Genomic DNA, 16349 nt, shown 5'->3' on the forward strand with positions numbered 1-16349 from the left:
GCTTCTCATCGTGGTGGCTTCTCTTGTTGCGGAGCACGGGCTCTAGGCGCGCGGGCTTCAGTAGTTGTGGCACGCAGGCTCAGCAGTTGTGGCACACAGGTTTAGTTGCTCCGTGGTGTGTGGGATCTTCCCGGACCGGGGATCAAACGTGAGTCCCCTGCATTGGCAGGCAGATTCTTAAGCACTGCGCCACCAGGGAAGTCCCGAAACTATCTTTATTTTCCAAAGCTGTTTGCTAAACAAACATCCTTGAAAAGATAGTCTGGAACAAAGAACAGTAAGTATTTCATTTACAAGGTATGCAGAATCGTGAAAGACCTGTAGAGAATTGTCTCCTAGGATTATTTTTCTTTTGCTAGAAGTAATCCTTTAGCAGACAGAGTGGCTCTGTTCCTGAATTTAGGGGGAAAGCCTTCAGTCTTTCGTTATTAAGTATAATGTTAGCTGTAGATTTTCTTCTTTTGTAGATGCTTTTTATCAAGATGGGGAAGTTGTTCTCTCACTCTTTCCATTTTTCCTCCCCCCCCCACCCCCCGGCGTGCCGCATGGCTTGTGGGATCGTAGTTCCCCAACCAGGAATTGAACCCGGGCCCTTGGCAGTGAAAGTGTGGAGTCCCAACCAGTGAAGCGCCAGGGAATTCCCGGGGAAGCTCTTCTCTAGTCCTATTTTTCTGGGAATTTTAAATTACGAATGAGTTGTGAATTTTGTCACATGCATTTTCTGCAATGATTGATATACAATAATGTGATTTTCCTTCTTTAGTCTGTTAATTTGGTAGATAAAACTGGTTGACTTTGGGGTATTGAACCAGCTTTGCATTCCTGGAATGAACCCCAGTTGGTGTCAGCCTGTTCTTCCCAATCACAGAATCAAAGAGTTACTCTCCCACGAGGAAGATCCTCAAGGATGTCTGGTGCCACCCCTCCAGTGCTTGGTACTCTGGGGACAGGCCTCTGGGACAGCCCCTTTCCTCTGTGGGCCAAGCTGCTTCAGAAACAGCTGGCCACTGCTTCGGCACTTTCCCTTTCATCCAGGTCTCCTGGGGTAGCCCTCATAATCCCAACTACACCCTACCCCAACCTCTTATTGCTCAGATATGGTTCTAATTTGGAATCACAGAGCCAGGAACCCTGTGGGGGGAAAGGGACCAGGACACTGAGCCTCCCCGTCTTCACCCAAACGCTCTCCCACCTGGATAAAAATGCAGCCTGGGATGCCTCTGGCCACTTGGCAGCTATAGCCTGGTGCCTGCAATCCACAAGTCTTTCTCACCTGTTCTTTTATTGTTTGGTTGTGAAACCTTTTCTTCCCTTTTCTTGAATTAGTGCTGCTTGGTTTTGGGGTCTGAGTGGTTGGCTCCTCCTCATATCTGACTATAGCGGCCTGGTCAGCTGCAGCGCAGCTCTCAGTAGTCGCTGGGCTCTTCCCAGGCACAAGCTGGTGGCACCTTAGTGCCAGGATGCCCTGGAAAAAATGCCAACCTGTGCCTCAGATAGCTTTTCCTGCAGCAAGAAGTGGCTAGGTGAACATTCAGGGTAAAAATGAATGGATGAGGATATTTTAATGAAATTTCCCTGACCACCAATGGCATTCTCTGCCCACATGGGACCAAGCTCTCCAGGAGACAACTACCTGGTTCTGCCTCTTCACTTTGCACTAAATGCTTGAGCCTTCACTGATTATGTATCTGCTTCTTGATTATGTATGGGGATCCTTGGCAAAATGAAGATTTATTCACTGAATCACTTTTTTTTTTTTTTTTTTCCTGGCCGGGCCACTCGGCTTGTGGGATCTTAGTTCCCCGACCAGGGATCGAACCTGGGCTGCGGCAGTGAAAGCACCGAGTCCTAACTGCTGGACCGCCAGGGAATTCCCCGCTGAATCACTCATGCATTTACTTTTATTTTTGGCTGCGTTGGGTCTTTGTTGCTGTGCGCGGGCTTTTCTCTGGTTGCGGTGAGCGGGGGCTACTCTTCGTTGAAGTGCGCGGGCTTCTCACTGGGTGGCTTCTCTTGTTGCAGAGCACGGGCTGTAGGCGCACGGGCTTCAGGAGTTGTGGCACTCGGGCTCAGTAGTTGTGGCACATGGGCTGAGTCGCTCCTTGGCATGTGGGATCTTCCCGGGCCAGGGCTCGAAACCGTGTCCCCTGCATTGGCAGGTGGATTCTTTATTTATTTATTTATTTATTTATTTTGTGATATGCGGGCCTCTCACTGTTGTGGCCTATCCCGTTGCGAAGCACAGGCTCCAGACGCGCAGGCTCAGCGGCCATGGCTCACGGGCCCACCCGCTCCGCGGCACGTGGGATCTTCCCGGACTGGGGCACGAACCCGTGTCCCCTGCACTGGCAGGCGGACTCCCAACCACTGCGCCACCAGGGAAGCCCTGGCAGGTGGATTCTTAACCACTGTGCCACCAGGGACATCCCGAACCTATGACTCTTTAACACTATGTGAATTACATCCTCCACTGCCTTGTAGCAAATCACCCCCTGTAGCATCTGCATTTCAGAAAATAGGTCGCAGGCCAACAGCCCCGAGACAAACCGACCCAATTACCGGGCTGCCTGATGCCAGCCGTGACTGTTTTGAAATAACGCAGGAAGAAGAAGAAGGCAAGACCTTCACTATTTTGATCCTTATCATATATGCCAGACTGCGAGCCCCACATATAAAATCTTTTCCGATTCCCGAAGGAGCTGGGGGCAGAGTTCTCCAGGCGCCAGCCTGCTGTGTCTTCCCTTCTGCCTGGCAGAAAAATAAAGCCATCTCTCTCTTCCTCCAAAATCTCTGTCTCCGTATTTCTGTTCGGCCTTGGTGCACCGGGAAGCTGATATTTCGGCAACACCATCATCCATCTGCTCTTGCTCTTAAGGCCAGTTGAAGATGGTCCCTTGCAGTTTCCCAAGTTAGGTCAGTGATGTGAAATTCTCCTGTCCCTGGCCCTACCTCCTTCCCTGTCCCCAGCCGCGCAGAAGGCAGTTTGCTGGTTGTCGTCCCCAGTTCTTCTCCAAGTAGGTTATGTTTACTCCCCAAATCCCTGAGCCAGAGGTGGGGGTGCCTACACTCCCAAACCCTGAGTGTCCACCTTCCCCTGCTGTTTGTAGGCTCTTGTGCTGTGCCTACAGTGGCACCTGGGCTGGGGCGGACACTGCCCTTGTCTAGGTTTCTCTAAATGTCTTACTCAAGTTCCAACCTCCAGCTTGTGAATCAACTGTGTCTCTTTTTTGACTTGTAAGCAAGTATTAAGCTTTGGGGTTGGGGGGAGGTCTGTAATGGGAAACAACTTCTTTTCTTCCCTCCCCCCCACATTGTTGTAAATAACTTTTAACGGCCAAACCCCAGATTTGCACTTTTTTTTTTTTTTTCTAACTGCTGAGACCATTTTCTTCCCCCTGGTCTTACTGTAACATTTGGAAAAGGAATAAATGTCGTCCCTTAAAAAAAAAAAAAAAAAAAAAAACCAACAAAATAAAACAGACTGTCTGGTTGGACTCGGCGACTATATTCCTATCTGGCTTCTGCTCCGCCCCCTGGTGGTGGCTCTAGACCGAGCAGGAAAACTAATAAAGGAAGGCATTTGCTGAAGCGCGAGGTTGGTGACTCTGCTTCATTTACATACCCACAATGCACTGTATTCGGGATCTTGCCTACTTTCAAAAGGCTAGATTCTTCTATTTCTTTTGACTCCCGGCCCCGCTGGAAGTCAGGATATTTCCACAGAATTTTCTGAAATAATGGCAGAACTCACTGGTTGTTTGCGGGTAAGTAGTTACCATTGGTGTGTTGGGACTTACAGTTAGCCGAGGAGGGTGTGAGAGGGTGTGACACCATACTCTGGTTTCTCTTCAAAACGCATAAATCTTTCGCCTTTTACTAAAGATTTCCGTGGAGAGAAACAATTCCGAGTTTCTCGTCAATTTTTTGAGGCCTTGTTTTCACAAGGCTGATAAGCAGGTGTCAAAAGCAGAGTGTTTTGTGCTTCGCTGTGTCTCTCTCTACGGGCTAGTATTCCACGCGTTGGAAGGGGTGGCAACGCTATCTTGACTCGCTTGCAGATCGTTTTTGCGAGGGTGTGTCCGCGTTTGGCTTTCTCCCCAGGGTTTTTTTTCGGGTTTGTTTTGTTTCCACTTTGATAGTTGTTTTTGTTGGTGTGCTCGCGATGAGGAGCGTTACGTCCGTGAAGTTTCGGAACCCGCCTAAGCGCTCGTCTGTGGAGGCCGAGTGTCGTGTCGTGTTCCTGTGAGGTTGTCTTCAGGAAGCGGGCCTGGTGTGGATGGTGCTGCTGGTGTTTGTGGAGTCGTGTGGTATTGTGGGGAGAGGGAATTGATCCTGGTTTGAGGGAGGCAGCACCCGTGGGTGGGACGGGGAGGAGAAGAACAAGGCACGGCAGAAGCGGACCCCCTCTCCGCCCGTCCGTCCGTCCGTCCGTCCGTCCTTCCGTCCGTCCAACCGGCTTCCTTAGCGCGAGCGTCCCCCACAGTGATATGGAACTGAAGTACTCATAGAGCTGGAGAACACACTTTGTTCCTAGGGCTTCGGGTTTATGTTCGCACGTTGGCGACCAGCAGGCATAAAGTTGAACTGCTTCTTGTGCCCGGCACGCGGCCTGGCACAGAGCAGTCAGTCGTCCAATAGACGGTTGCTAGCTGTAGACTATCCGCTTAAGCTGGCTTTGGTTAGGTCTTGAATTCAAGTTCAGGCTTGGGTATATATGTGTTTGCAAAGGTTTTTCAAGGCAGTACGTGAGCACCTCCGGCGAGGCCCACCTCTGTGGGACTGTGGTTCTAACTGCTGCACTTGTGTAACTTGGCTTTTTTAAAAACTTCAAAGAAATTGAAGTATAGTTGGTTGATTTTTGTATGCTACATATTTATATATAAACTTGGTGATGAGGTAGTTTAGCCTTAAACGTAGAACTGTTCAAAATAAGAAACCCTAGCAATTCCCTGGCGGCCCAGTGCTTGCGGCTCCACGCTTCCAGTGCCGAGGTCGTGGGTTCTATCCCTCGTTGGGGAACTGAAACGCAGCAGGCCGCGCAGCTCGGCCCCCCAAAAACAAGAGAAGGAAATGCTCAAGATCATCTGTAGTTTCCAGTTTCTAATGTGGATCAAGACAGCAAGTAATTGCTATAAATTTTAACTTTAGAAGTAAGCGTAGGGCTTCCCTGGTGGTGCAGGGGTTAAGAATCCGCCTGCCGCTGCAGGGGACATGGCTTCGAGCGCTGGTCCCGGAAGATCCCACATGCCGCGGAGCAACTAAGGCCAGGCACCACAACTGCTGAGCCTGTACTCTAGAGCCCGCGTGCCACAACTACTGAGCCTGAGTGCCACAAGCACTGAAGCCCGCGCGCCTAGAGCCCGTGCTCGGCAACAAGAGAAGCCACCGCAGTGAGAAGCCCGCGCACCGCCACGAAGAGCAGCCCCCGCTCCACGCAACTAGAGAAAGCCCGCGCGCAGCAACGAAGACCCGACCCAGCCCCAAATGAATATAATACATAAATTAGACAGACACGAAAAGCTTATACTCCATGACAATCAAAGGCAATATACAAACCTTAACTGGATCCTGAACAAAACCCCCTAACACACCAAGAAAAGGAAGGCAGGAAGAAAGCAGAGGTACACTTTTGGTACCTTTGTGGAAATTGTAATATGTACTCTATTTCACGTGACATTATTGAATTGATAATTGTATTTGTTTTCTTGCTGCTGTAACAAGTTATCACACGCTTGGTGACTTAAAACAACCCAAATGTATTGTCTTACAGTTCTGGAGGTCAGGAGTCTAGAATTAAGGTGTTGACAGGGCTGCATTCCTTTCTAGAGGCTTCAAGGGAGAATCTGTTCCCTTGCCTTCAGAAAGCTGCCTTCATTCCTTGGCCTGTGACCCCTTCCTTGCACTCCAAATCTCTTGCTTCTGTCGTGTCATCTCCTAACTAACTCTGGATCCTCCTGCCGTGTAAAGACCCTCGTAATTACCTGGGGCCCAGCTAGATAATCCAGGAGAGTCCCGCCATCTCAAGATCCCTAATCACACCTGCAAAATCCCTTTTACCATGTGAAGTAACATATCTACAGGTTCCTGGGATTAGGATGTGGATGTATTTGGAGGCTATGACTCACACTACCACAATAATGATATAGTAATTATGTAGGAGAACGGCCTTATTCTTAGTAGACACGTAATGTGAAATATTGAGTAGTGAAATGTCGTGACATCTGAAACTTTCAAATAGCCCAGTAAACAGAGAGAGAAAGAAAATGTGTCATAGGTACTCATTCTTTCAACTTTTTGTAGTTTTGAACTTTTGGAAATAAAAAGTTGGGGGAAAGTAAATGTGTAATGATAAATTTCATGTAACGTATGTTTGTTTTGGATATTTGTATTATACTTAAGATTTCATTCTTATTTATTTATTTTGAAGAATATTTATTTAATTGGCTGAGTCAGGTCTTAACTGCGGCACGTATGATCTTTAGCTACGGCATGAGAACGCTTAGTTGCAGCATGCGGGATCTAGGTCCCTGACCAGGGATCGAACCTGGGCCCCCTGCATTGGGAGCGTGGAGTCTTAGCCACTGGACCACCAGGGAAGTCCCTTAAGATTTCATTTTTTAAAAGTTCCATTGTTATTAAACTATTATCATCTCAGACCAGTGGTTTAGAGATTTTTGGATTTTCCAGTTAGTAAAATTTCCAAAAAATTTCTGGGGTAGTGATGTTTTGAGTCATGATTCTACAAAAAGGCCATTCCAAGACTAAAAACAGTAAGAGTGACTTGACACCGAAGGACAGGACAACGTCTTTAAAACAGGAAATGCATTTAGCTTTATGGAAAACATACCGATATTTTGTTAACTTTTCTCTCCTCCCTCCGCCCAAATAGAGGAAAGCTGAGGCTCAAAATCCCAGTTTGGGGTAAGTTAGGCTGCCTTTGACCAACAAGATCAGGGCCGGTGATGCCCTCTTGTGGCACCCTGGAGAATTACTGCCATCTGACTTCATGTCCTCTGACTTTGAGGGACAGTTCCCTCACAGTGACTCGGTCATTCATTCATATGTGCCAGGCATTGTTCTCAGCATTTGGGATATATCGGTAATGAAAACAAATATCCCTGCCCTGCTGGAGCTTACATTCAGGTGGGGAGACAGACAATAAATAAATAACACATAAATAAGTGCTATGGAAAAAACAGCAGTGGCAGAGGGGTCGGGGGTCAGAGTATAGGGGTTGGCAGTGTGGGATGCGACTTAAAAAAGGGTAACCCTCCCTGAGAAGATAACTTTGATTTAAAAAAAAATTGTTTATTTTTTTGGTTGCACCGGGTCTTAGTTGCGGCAGGCGGGCTCCTTAGTTGTGGCTCGCCAGGTCCCTAGTTGTGGCATGCACGTGGGATCTAGTTCCCTGACCAGGGATCGAACCCTGGCCCCCTGTATTGGGAGCACGGAGTCTTGTCCACTGTACCACCAGTGCAGTCCTGAGAAGATACCTTTTGTGTAAAGAGTTGAAAGGAGGTCAAGGTGTTAGCCACGCAGACACCTGGGGTGAGAGTTCTAGGAAAAGAACCTCTCTCAAGTGCTCAGCAGAAAAGTCTGCACAAAAGCCCTAAAGCAGGAGCTTGTTTTGTCAACTTCAAGGACCACACAGCCAGTGTGTCTGGAGCCCAGTGAAGAAGAGAGAGAGAAGTAGGAGAGAGTTCGGAAGTCATGGGAGACTAGATCACCCTGGAGTCCATAACAGTCAGGGCTTGGGCTTTACTCGGTGAAATGGAGAGCCCTGCAAGGTTCTGAGCAGAGTGACAGAATGTGAAGTTTACAAGGACCGCTCTGGCTGCTGTGTTGACAAAGAGAATGGGGCAGAAAGCAGAGTCACCTAGAGGAGAGATGATGGTGGCTTGGACCCGAGTATTAGCAATGGAGGTAGTGAGACATAGTTGGATTCTGGTTATTTGGAAGGTAGAGTCAACAGACAGAATGGATCCAGAGGTTAAAGAGAGACATCAGGGAGAACACCACGATTTTGTGCTGAGTGGCAGGAAGGATGAGTTGCCATCAGTTGAGTTGGGGAAGATGGCACAGGACTGGGAGTTCAGTTTTGGACACTGATGAAATACAAATCCATATTCTAAAGCAAGTCAAGGAAAATTTGAACATAAAAAATTTCCTCTGCCCTTTGGCCTCCTCTCCTCCCTCTACTGTGCATTGCGTATCTGCATCATGCATCGACCAACCTCCCCATCGGCAGAAATACCCGCGCAACTGTGAAGAGCAACATTCTCCTCTAGTACCAATGGGATAACTCCTTAGGAGATAACCTTCCTTCTTGATCTTGTAAGGGGCCATGATGACCCGTGACCCATTACTTGCTTTGTCGGAGTCGATCTGGATCGTGTGAACGTCACCGTGTACGTCACTTAACGTACAAAGCCCTGGATAACTGTGCTTTGACCTCTCACAGGCAGAACAGTTCTTGGAGGAGCTTTCGGAGAGGCTGTTCCCGGCTTATACGCCGCAATTTGGCTCGAATAAAATTTTCCATTGCTTTCTTAGATCGACTGATTAAATTTTTCGTGGACAACACAATGAGGTAGAAATGTTTAGCTGGAACTAGAAATGTGGGAGTCGTTGCACAGAAATGGTATTTAAAGCAATGGAATCACCAGGGTGTAAACGTAGGGAAGAGGCTCCAGGTCAGAGTCCTGCCTCACTCCACCTTGAAGGAAGCTGGGTTGAAGAGGAGGAATCAGCGGAAGAGAATGAAAGGAAGCCACCGGAGAGGCAGGAGGAAAACCAGGTGGGTGTGGTGTCCTGGAGGGGAGAGCGCAGGGGCCAGCAGGGAGCTGAGGTAAGGCCCGCTCCTCAGGCTGTGCCCTTGAATCTTCTACGACGTTGGTGGTCCTTCCGCTCAGACCAGCGTTTTTCCTTGGTGAGCAGAGGCACCCCGACCCATCATCATAACTCTCACTCGATCTCCCTCTGCCCTCCACACACGGACACCAGATAGATAGCGAGACTGTTTGTTTATTGAACCCTTCCCAGCCAGCTCTCCTTTTCCCCTTCTGGCGGGCAGAACCCCAGCCTCCCACCAAGGGCCAAGAGGAGTCAGCCGGAGCTTGGCCCCGGCTCCTTCCTTCTGCCAGGCTTCCCTGCCACACAGCCTTGGCCTCCTGGCTTGCCTTGGAGGCTCTGTTACTCCTTTTCTTCCACAGCCTCCTTCTGGAAGTGTGTGATGTAGGCCACCTCACCCTGATTACAGTGGCCAAAGTAAGAGCTCATGGTGCTGTCGGAGAGGCCACTGAGATACAGCTCTGGGGACAGGGAGATGAGCCTGAGTCTGGGTGCCGCCGCACCTCTGCTCCAGGCCCCCTCACACCCCACTCACCTTTGGTGACATTGACTTTGTTGGCCGCCAAGATGTCCGCCTGAATGCTATCTATTTTCCCGTACAAGTCCTCGGCGTTGCTCTGAGGACAGGAGCAAGGGGAACTGGGCTGGATGCCAGGGCAGGCAGCCTGGACTTGGAGTTGGGCGTGGGCAGATGGAGGTTGCAGGCTGCGGTCAGGCTCTAGGCCTGACTGGAAGGGCAGGAAAGGGGACCTTGGAAGGGTGCCAGGTGGAGAAGCCCAAGCCAGGGCAGTCCCTCCCGCCGCCGGCCCCGAGGCCGATCTGTGTGTGGGGTGTACAAGGGGAGGGGTCGTGCGCTGGGGTGCGCACGGGGGGACTGTGCTGTCCCGCGGGGCGCGGCGGGGCGGGAGCACTTACACGGAAGAGCTTGTAGAGTTCCTCCCCCATGGCCCTGCGCACATGCTCCTCCACCGCTGGGAATAACTGCACAAAGTACTGCGTGGGCGGGCGAGGGGGCGTGACTGCCGTGCCCACGCGCTGGGCCCGCCGCGCGGCCACGCCGCCCGCCGCCCGGCCGCCCGGCGCACCTCTAGCGTGAGGCTGGCCTGCCGCTGGCTGTTGCTGTGGTCCATGTTGCCCATGGCGGCCATGAGGCTGTGCACCACGCGCAGGGGCAGCATCTCCTCGGCCAGGCTCGTGTTGCCTCGCGCCAGGATCCTGGGCGGGGGGTGGCGTGGGGGAGGTGGGGGTGGGATTCGGGCTGCGGCGGCCCCGTGGGACCCTCCGGTGGCCGGAGCGCTCTTGGGGGGCCGCGGGCAGCGCCGGGCCTGGCTTGCCGCATCCGCCCACCACCTGCCGCCCGCTTACCCGATGGCCTTGGCGGCCGCGGCCTGCTGCAAGAACAACGGCAGGTGGGCGGCGAGCTGCAGAACCGAAGAGTCTGGAGGAGGGAGCGGCCGTGAGGCTGGAGGACCCCTCCCCCTCGTCTTCCACCCTGCCCCGTCGGGGTCCACCACCCCGATCCCAGCGGGTCCCTACCGCTGACGATCTGGGACTGCTGTTTGCTGGTCTCCTTGAAGGACGGTATCAGCAGCGCCACGAGGCCCTTGAGCAGCGCCGGGCACACGTCGTAGTTGACCAGGTCCTTGATCAGCTCGATGGCTGGGGAAGGCAGGGGCGCTGGAGAGGCACGCCGCTCCACTCCCCGCCCTCGCCCTCGCCCTCGCCGGGAAGCAGCACCCCCTGCCCCCCGAACTCTTTATCGACCTTTCTTAGCACCTCTTACTGGCCAGCACTGTGCCAGGCGTGGGGGGAGCTGGGCCGGCGACCCCTCAGTCCTGCCCTTCTGGAGCTCGTGGTTCAAGGGGAGAGGGAGGAGGAGGCCGAGGCGCCCTGGGACTCACAGAACCAGCCAGAGCCGGAGGAAGAAGGGTTGGAGGCTCAGAGGCTGAAAAGAGCTGGAGGCCCCACAGAGGTAGGGCCGCCAAAGGGCTTTGAGGAATCTAGAAGGTTTGGTGGAGGAGGGAAGGACCGGGGGTCTTCAAAGGGAGACCGGATGGGGAAAGACAAGGGGTGAGAGGGAGACAGAGCAAGTGGGTGGGGATGTGGAGCAGAAAATGAGAAAGGAGGCAAGGTAGACAGCAGTTGAGAGAAGCTTCCCTTTCTGACGAACCCTTATTGAGGCCTTGTTTGCCTAGGCTCTGTGCTGAGGGCTCTCCGTTCAGCGTCCCAGTGACGCTCCCTGTGACCAACGAGCTTCATTTTGCAATAGCACGATGACTTATCCCTATGGGACATTTGAGGGAATGAGGCACAGGGAGGTAAAGCACTTGCCTAAGGTACCAGAGCTAGGTAGTGGTGGAGGCAAAAGGAGGGAAAGATTCGGTTAGGAAGGAGGAGGGGACTAGAATTTAAAGAGGGCATTTTCTGTAGCTGCTTCGCAGTCATTCATTCCATCCGGCATCGACTCAGCCTTTTGGCAAGTCTGCATAGGACGCCTCTTGTGCCCGGCGAACAGTTTGGTGACAAGTGCTATAAAAGGGGTCGGTGGGCTGTGGGAGAGCCTGGGAAGATGGCAGAGGACTGACTATTTCTGTAAAGGGAAAAGAACCCCAGACAGGCAGAGCTGGAAGGGGGCAGGTAATGTGGTGTGATAGGACAGCGGGTAAACACAAGTGCTTGCTGCATGGAAGACAGGGCTCAGAAATGAGCTGTCCCCCCAGCTGCAGAGTCAAGTGCTGCTGGCCTCTCCACTTACTTCGAGGGCAAAGTTGTTTCCCTGACTAGCTCATCTGCATACCGGAAGGCAGTGTCGACTACGTGAGAAATATTAACAGTATTATCTGTTTGAAAAACAAAAATTAATGTTTTATTTTCTTTTTAAAAACATTAAAAAAATCTATTTATTTATTTATGGCTGCGTTGGGTCTTTGTTACTGTGCACGGGCCTTCTCGAGTTGTGGCGAGCAGGGGGGCTAGTCTTTGTTGCGCTGCGCGGGCCTCTCCTTGCGGTGGCTTCTCTTGTTGTGGCGCACCGGCTCTAGGCGCGGGGGCTTCAGTAGTTGTGGCACTCGGGCTCAGTAGTTGTGGCGCACGGGCTTAGTTGCTCGGCGACATGTGGGGTCTTCGCGGATCAGCGCTCGCGCCCGTGTCCCCTGCGTTGGCAGGTGGATTCTTAGCCACTACGCCACCAGGGAAGTCCCACCTTTTATTTTCTTGTCAGGAGCTTTTACCCAGTAAGAACATGTTTAGGGGGTAATTCTCCACAGTGGAAGAAAGGCTTTTGTTGGCAGGTACAAAGGCACCGCCCATGTTGGGGGACCAACGAGTATATGGGAGGATGGGCATGCATGGTGCACACATACACATTTCTCCCCAGTTTAATGACATCTTTTGTGTGTTGTAAAGACTTTCGTGGAGGGAAACACTAGAGAATTGGTAGTGGAATCTTCTGAGGTTTTACTCAAATAAGGGTAAGTATGTGGATTTTCAAAGACAAATGGCTGATGGGTAGAAATATAAAGAGTTTCCTAGTTAAGAAATAGAAGATAACAGCCAACTTGTTGTTTTAGAAAGCAGTTCCAAATTTACGTTGTAGGTTGGGAACTGGGTTCTCTGATTCGCTGCCCCCGGCTGTAAGTGAGGCTCTAGAGAAGTTATATAGCAACCTCACTCGTGAACATAGATGCAAAAATTCTACACAAAATATTAGCAAATTGAGTCTAGCAGTATGTAAAAGGAATAAGGTGCCATCTAGGAATGCACATATATCATCTTAATAGAAAGAAAGTTTGAAAAAATGGAATCTGAGTGAGGTAAGAGCTATCTACAAAAAACTATAGCAAAGGTCATACCTAATAGATGAAACATTGGAAACTTCCCCTCTTAGATGAGAAGGCAACCTCCCACACATTCCTCTCCACAAAATCTTTAGTAAAAGGTAAAAGACAAGCGATCTGGGACTTCCCTGGTGGCACAGTGGTTAGGAATCCGCCTGCCAATGCAGGGGACACGGGTTCGAGCCCTGGCCTGGGAAGATCTCACACGTCGCGGAGCAACTAAGCCCGTGCGCCACAACTACTGAGCCCGCGTGCCTCAACTACTGAGCCAGCGCTCCACAACAAGAGAAGCCACTGCAACGAGAAGCCCACGCACCACAACGGAGACCCAACGGCAGCTGAAAAAAAAAAAAAAAACAAACAAAAAAAGACAAGTGATGTGAAGAGAGGCCAGAGTACACTTAGCTACATTTGCCACTCTCTCCTTAACTGATTGTCACTCTCCAAGGCTGGTGTCTATTCCTGTGCTATGGGCACTCCTCCAGGAGAATCTGTGAAAGGGATTTTTGGAAAAGATGTACTATCTTTTTCTAATGTCTGGAAGAGTTTAAGACTATTATTTTTTCTTGAATGTTTGATAGAATTCTCTGAAGCTTCTGATCTTACGGAAAACATTAATCACTGATTCATTTTCTTTAATGGTTAGAGGACAGTCTGGGTTTTCTACTTCTCGAGTATGTCTTGGTAAATTATGTTTTCTCACTGTTTTCATCTAAATTTTCAAACAGATTGCAAGAAGTTTTCAGTATGTCATTTAAAAAATCATTTTAATGAAAGTACCATCTATAATGATGTCTCCTTTTATAGTCTTCATATTGATTATATGGGTTTTCTCTTTTTGCATCAGTTCCCTTTGCCCCCAAGTCCCATGGAAGTAACACAGATGAATGCCTGGTTATGCAATGGATTTTATTACAAAGAGGGACCCTGATTTCAGAGAACCTGAATGTTATATAGCAGTCAGTAAGTATGCCTGCCCTTTCCTCTAAAGGGGACACTATCTTTCTTTTCCTTTCTTTTTTTAAATGTATGGACTTTATCATTTATTTATTTATTCACTTACTTACTTATTTATGGCTGCATTGGGTCTTTGTTGCTGCACGCGGGGTTTCTCTAGTTACGGCAAGCAAGGTCTACTCTTCGTTGCAGTGCGCGGGCTTCTCATCGCGGTGGCTTCTCTTGTTGCGGAGCACGGGCTCTAGGCGCGCGGGCTTCAGTAGTTGTGGCACGCAGGCTCAGTAGTTGTGGCTCGCAGGCTTTACAGTGCAGGCTCAGCAGTTGTGGCACATGGGTTTAGTTGCTCCGTGGTGTGTGGGATCTTCCCGGACCGGGGATCAAACGTGAGTCCCCTGCATTGGCAGGCAGATTCTTAAGCACTGCGCCACCAGGGAAGTCCCGAAACTATCTTTATTTTCCAAAGCTGTTTGCTAAACAAACATCCTTGAAAAGATAGTCTGGAACAAAGAACAGTAAGTATTTCATTTACAAGGTATGCAGAATCGTGAAAGACCTGTAGAGAATTGTCTCCTAGGATTATTTTTCTTTTGCTAGAAGTAATCCTTTAGCAGACAGAGTGGCTCTGTTCCTGAATTTAGGGGGAAAGCATTCAGTCTTTCGTTATTAAGTATAATGTTAGCTGTAGATTTTCTTCTTTTGTAGATGCTTTTTATCAAGATGGGGAAGTTGTTCTCTCACTCTTTCCATTTTTCCTCCCCCCCCGCCCCCCGGCGTGCCGCATGGCTTGTGGGATCGTAGTTCCCCAACCAGGAATTGAACCCGGGCCCTTGGCAGTGAAAGTGTGGAGTCCCAACCAGTGAAGCGCCAGGGAATTCCCGGGGAAGCTCTTCTCTAGTCCTATTTTTCTGGGAATTTTAAATTACGAATGAGTTGTGAATTTTGTCACATGCATTTTCTGCAATGATTGATATACAATAATGTGATTTTCCTTCTGTAGTCTGTTAATTTGGTAGATAAAACTGGTTGACTTTGGGGTATTGAACCAGCTTTGCATTCCTGGAATGAACCCCAGTTGGTGTCAGCCTGTTCTTCCCAATCACAGAATCAAAGAGTTACTCTCCCACGAGGAAGATCCTCAAGGATGTCTGGTGCCACCCCTCCAGTGCTTGGTACTCTGGGGACAGGCCTCTGGGACAGCCCCTTTCCTCTGTGGGCCAAGCTGCTTCAGAAACAGCTGGCCACTGCTTCAGCACTTTCCCTTTCATCCAGGTCTCCTGGGGTAGCCCTCATAATCCCAACTACACCCTACCCCAACCTCTTATTGCTCAGATATGGTTCTAATTTGGAATCACAGAGCCAGCAACCCTGTGGGGGGAAAGGGACCAGGACACTGAGCCTCCCCGTCTTCACCCAAACGCTCTCCCACCTGGATAAAAATGCAGCCTGGGATGCCTCTGGCCACTTGGCAGCTATAGCCTGGTGCCTGCAATCCACAAGTCTTTCTCACCTGTTCTTTTATTGTTTGGTTGTGAAACCTTTTCTTCCCTTTTCTTGAATTAGTGCTGCTTGGTTTTGGGGTCTGAGTGGTTGGCTCCTCCTCATATCTGACTATAGCGGCCTGGTCAGCTGCAGCGCAGCTCTCAGTAGTCGCTGGGCTCTTCCCAGGCACAAGCTGGTGGCACCTTAGTGCCAGGATGCCCTGGAAAAAATGCCAACCTGTGCCTCAGATAGCTTTTCCTGCAGCAAGAAGTGGCTAGGTGAACATTCAGGGTAAAAATGAATGGATGAGGATATTTTAAGGAAATTTCCCTGACCACCAATGGCATTCTCTGCCCACATGGGACCAAGCTCTCCAGGAGACAACTACCTGGTTCTGCCTCTTCACTTTGCACTAAATGCTTGAGCCTTCACTGATTATGTATCTGCTTCTTGATTATGTATGGGGATCCTTGGCAAAATGAAGATTTATTCACTGAATCACTTTTTTTTGTTTGTTTGTTTTCTGGCCGGGCCACTCGGCTTGTGGGATCTTAGTTCCCCGACCAGGGATCGAACCTGGGCTGCGGCAGTGAAAGCACCGAGTCCTAACTGCTGGACCGCCAGGGAATTCCCCGCTGAATCACTCATGCATTTACTTTTATTTTTGGCTGCGTTGGGTCTTTGTTGCTGTGCGCGGGCTTTTCTCTGGTTGCGGTGAGCGGGGGCTACTCTTCGTTGAAGTGCGCGGGCTTCTCACTGGGTGGCTTCTCTTGTTGCAGAGCACGGGCTGTAGGCGCACGGGCTTCAGGAGTTGTGGCACTCGGGCTCAGTAGTTGTGGCACATGGGCTGAGTCGCTCCTTGGCATGTGGGATCTTCCCGGGCCAGGGCTCGAACCCGTGTCCCCTGCTTTGGCAGGTGGATTCTTTATTTATTTATTTATTTATTTTTTTTGTGATATGCGGGCCTCTCACTGTTGTGGCCTCTCCCGTTGCGAAGCACAGGCTCCAGACGCGCAGGCTCAGCGGCCATGGCTCACGGGCCCACCCGCTCCGCGGCACGTGGGATCTTCCCGGACTGGGGCACGAACCCGTGTCCCCTGCATCGGCAGGCGGACTCCCAACCACTGCGCCACCAGGGAAGCCCTGGCAGGTGGATTCTTAACCACTGTGCCACCAGGGACATCCCGAACCTATGACTCTTTAACACTATGTGAATTACATCCTCCA

At 50.4% G+C, this 16349-nt stretch overlaps 2 protein-coding genes and 1 non-coding gene across 3 annotated transcripts in view; 1 reads left to right on the top strand and 2 right to left on the bottom strand.

Annotated features, from left to right (window-relative positions):
* Nucleotides 1-16349, bottom strand: part of RPS8 (ribosomal protein S8) — a 396253-nt gene that overhangs the window by 112475 nt on the left and 267429 nt on the right. The window lies entirely within an intron of this gene.
* Nucleotides 1-16349, bottom strand: part of LOC131765931 (armadillo-like helical domain containing protein 1) — a 39718-nt gene that overhangs the window by 17497 nt on the left and 5872 nt on the right. The window contains exons 2-6 of the mRNA XM_067020513.1: nt 10387-10509; nt 10216-10288; nt 9936-10065; nt 9766-9843; nt 9386-9467 (exon numbers count right to left, since the gene is read on the bottom strand). Coding sequence (XP_066876614.1) covers nt 9386-9467; nt 9766-9843; nt 9936-10065; nt 10216-10288; nt 10387-10509 — 486 coding nt within the window. The remainder of the gene's footprint in view (nt 1-9385; nt 9468-9765; nt 9844-9935; nt 10066-10215; nt 10289-10386; nt 10510-16349) is intronic.
* On the top strand, nt 3833-3948 carry LOC131747371 (U5 spliceosomal RNA). The gene has a single exon (XR_009332883.1). It is a non-coding gene; the product is annotated as a U5 spliceosomal RNA (small nuclear RNA).

This window comes from Kogia breviceps, chromosome 1, assembly GCF_026419965.1.
Source record: "Kogia breviceps isolate mKogBre1 chromosome 1, mKogBre1 haplotype 1, whole genome shotgun sequence".
In the NCBI taxonomy this organism is placed as follows: Eukaryota; Metazoa; Chordata; class Mammalia; order Artiodactyla; family Physeteridae; genus Kogia; species Kogia breviceps.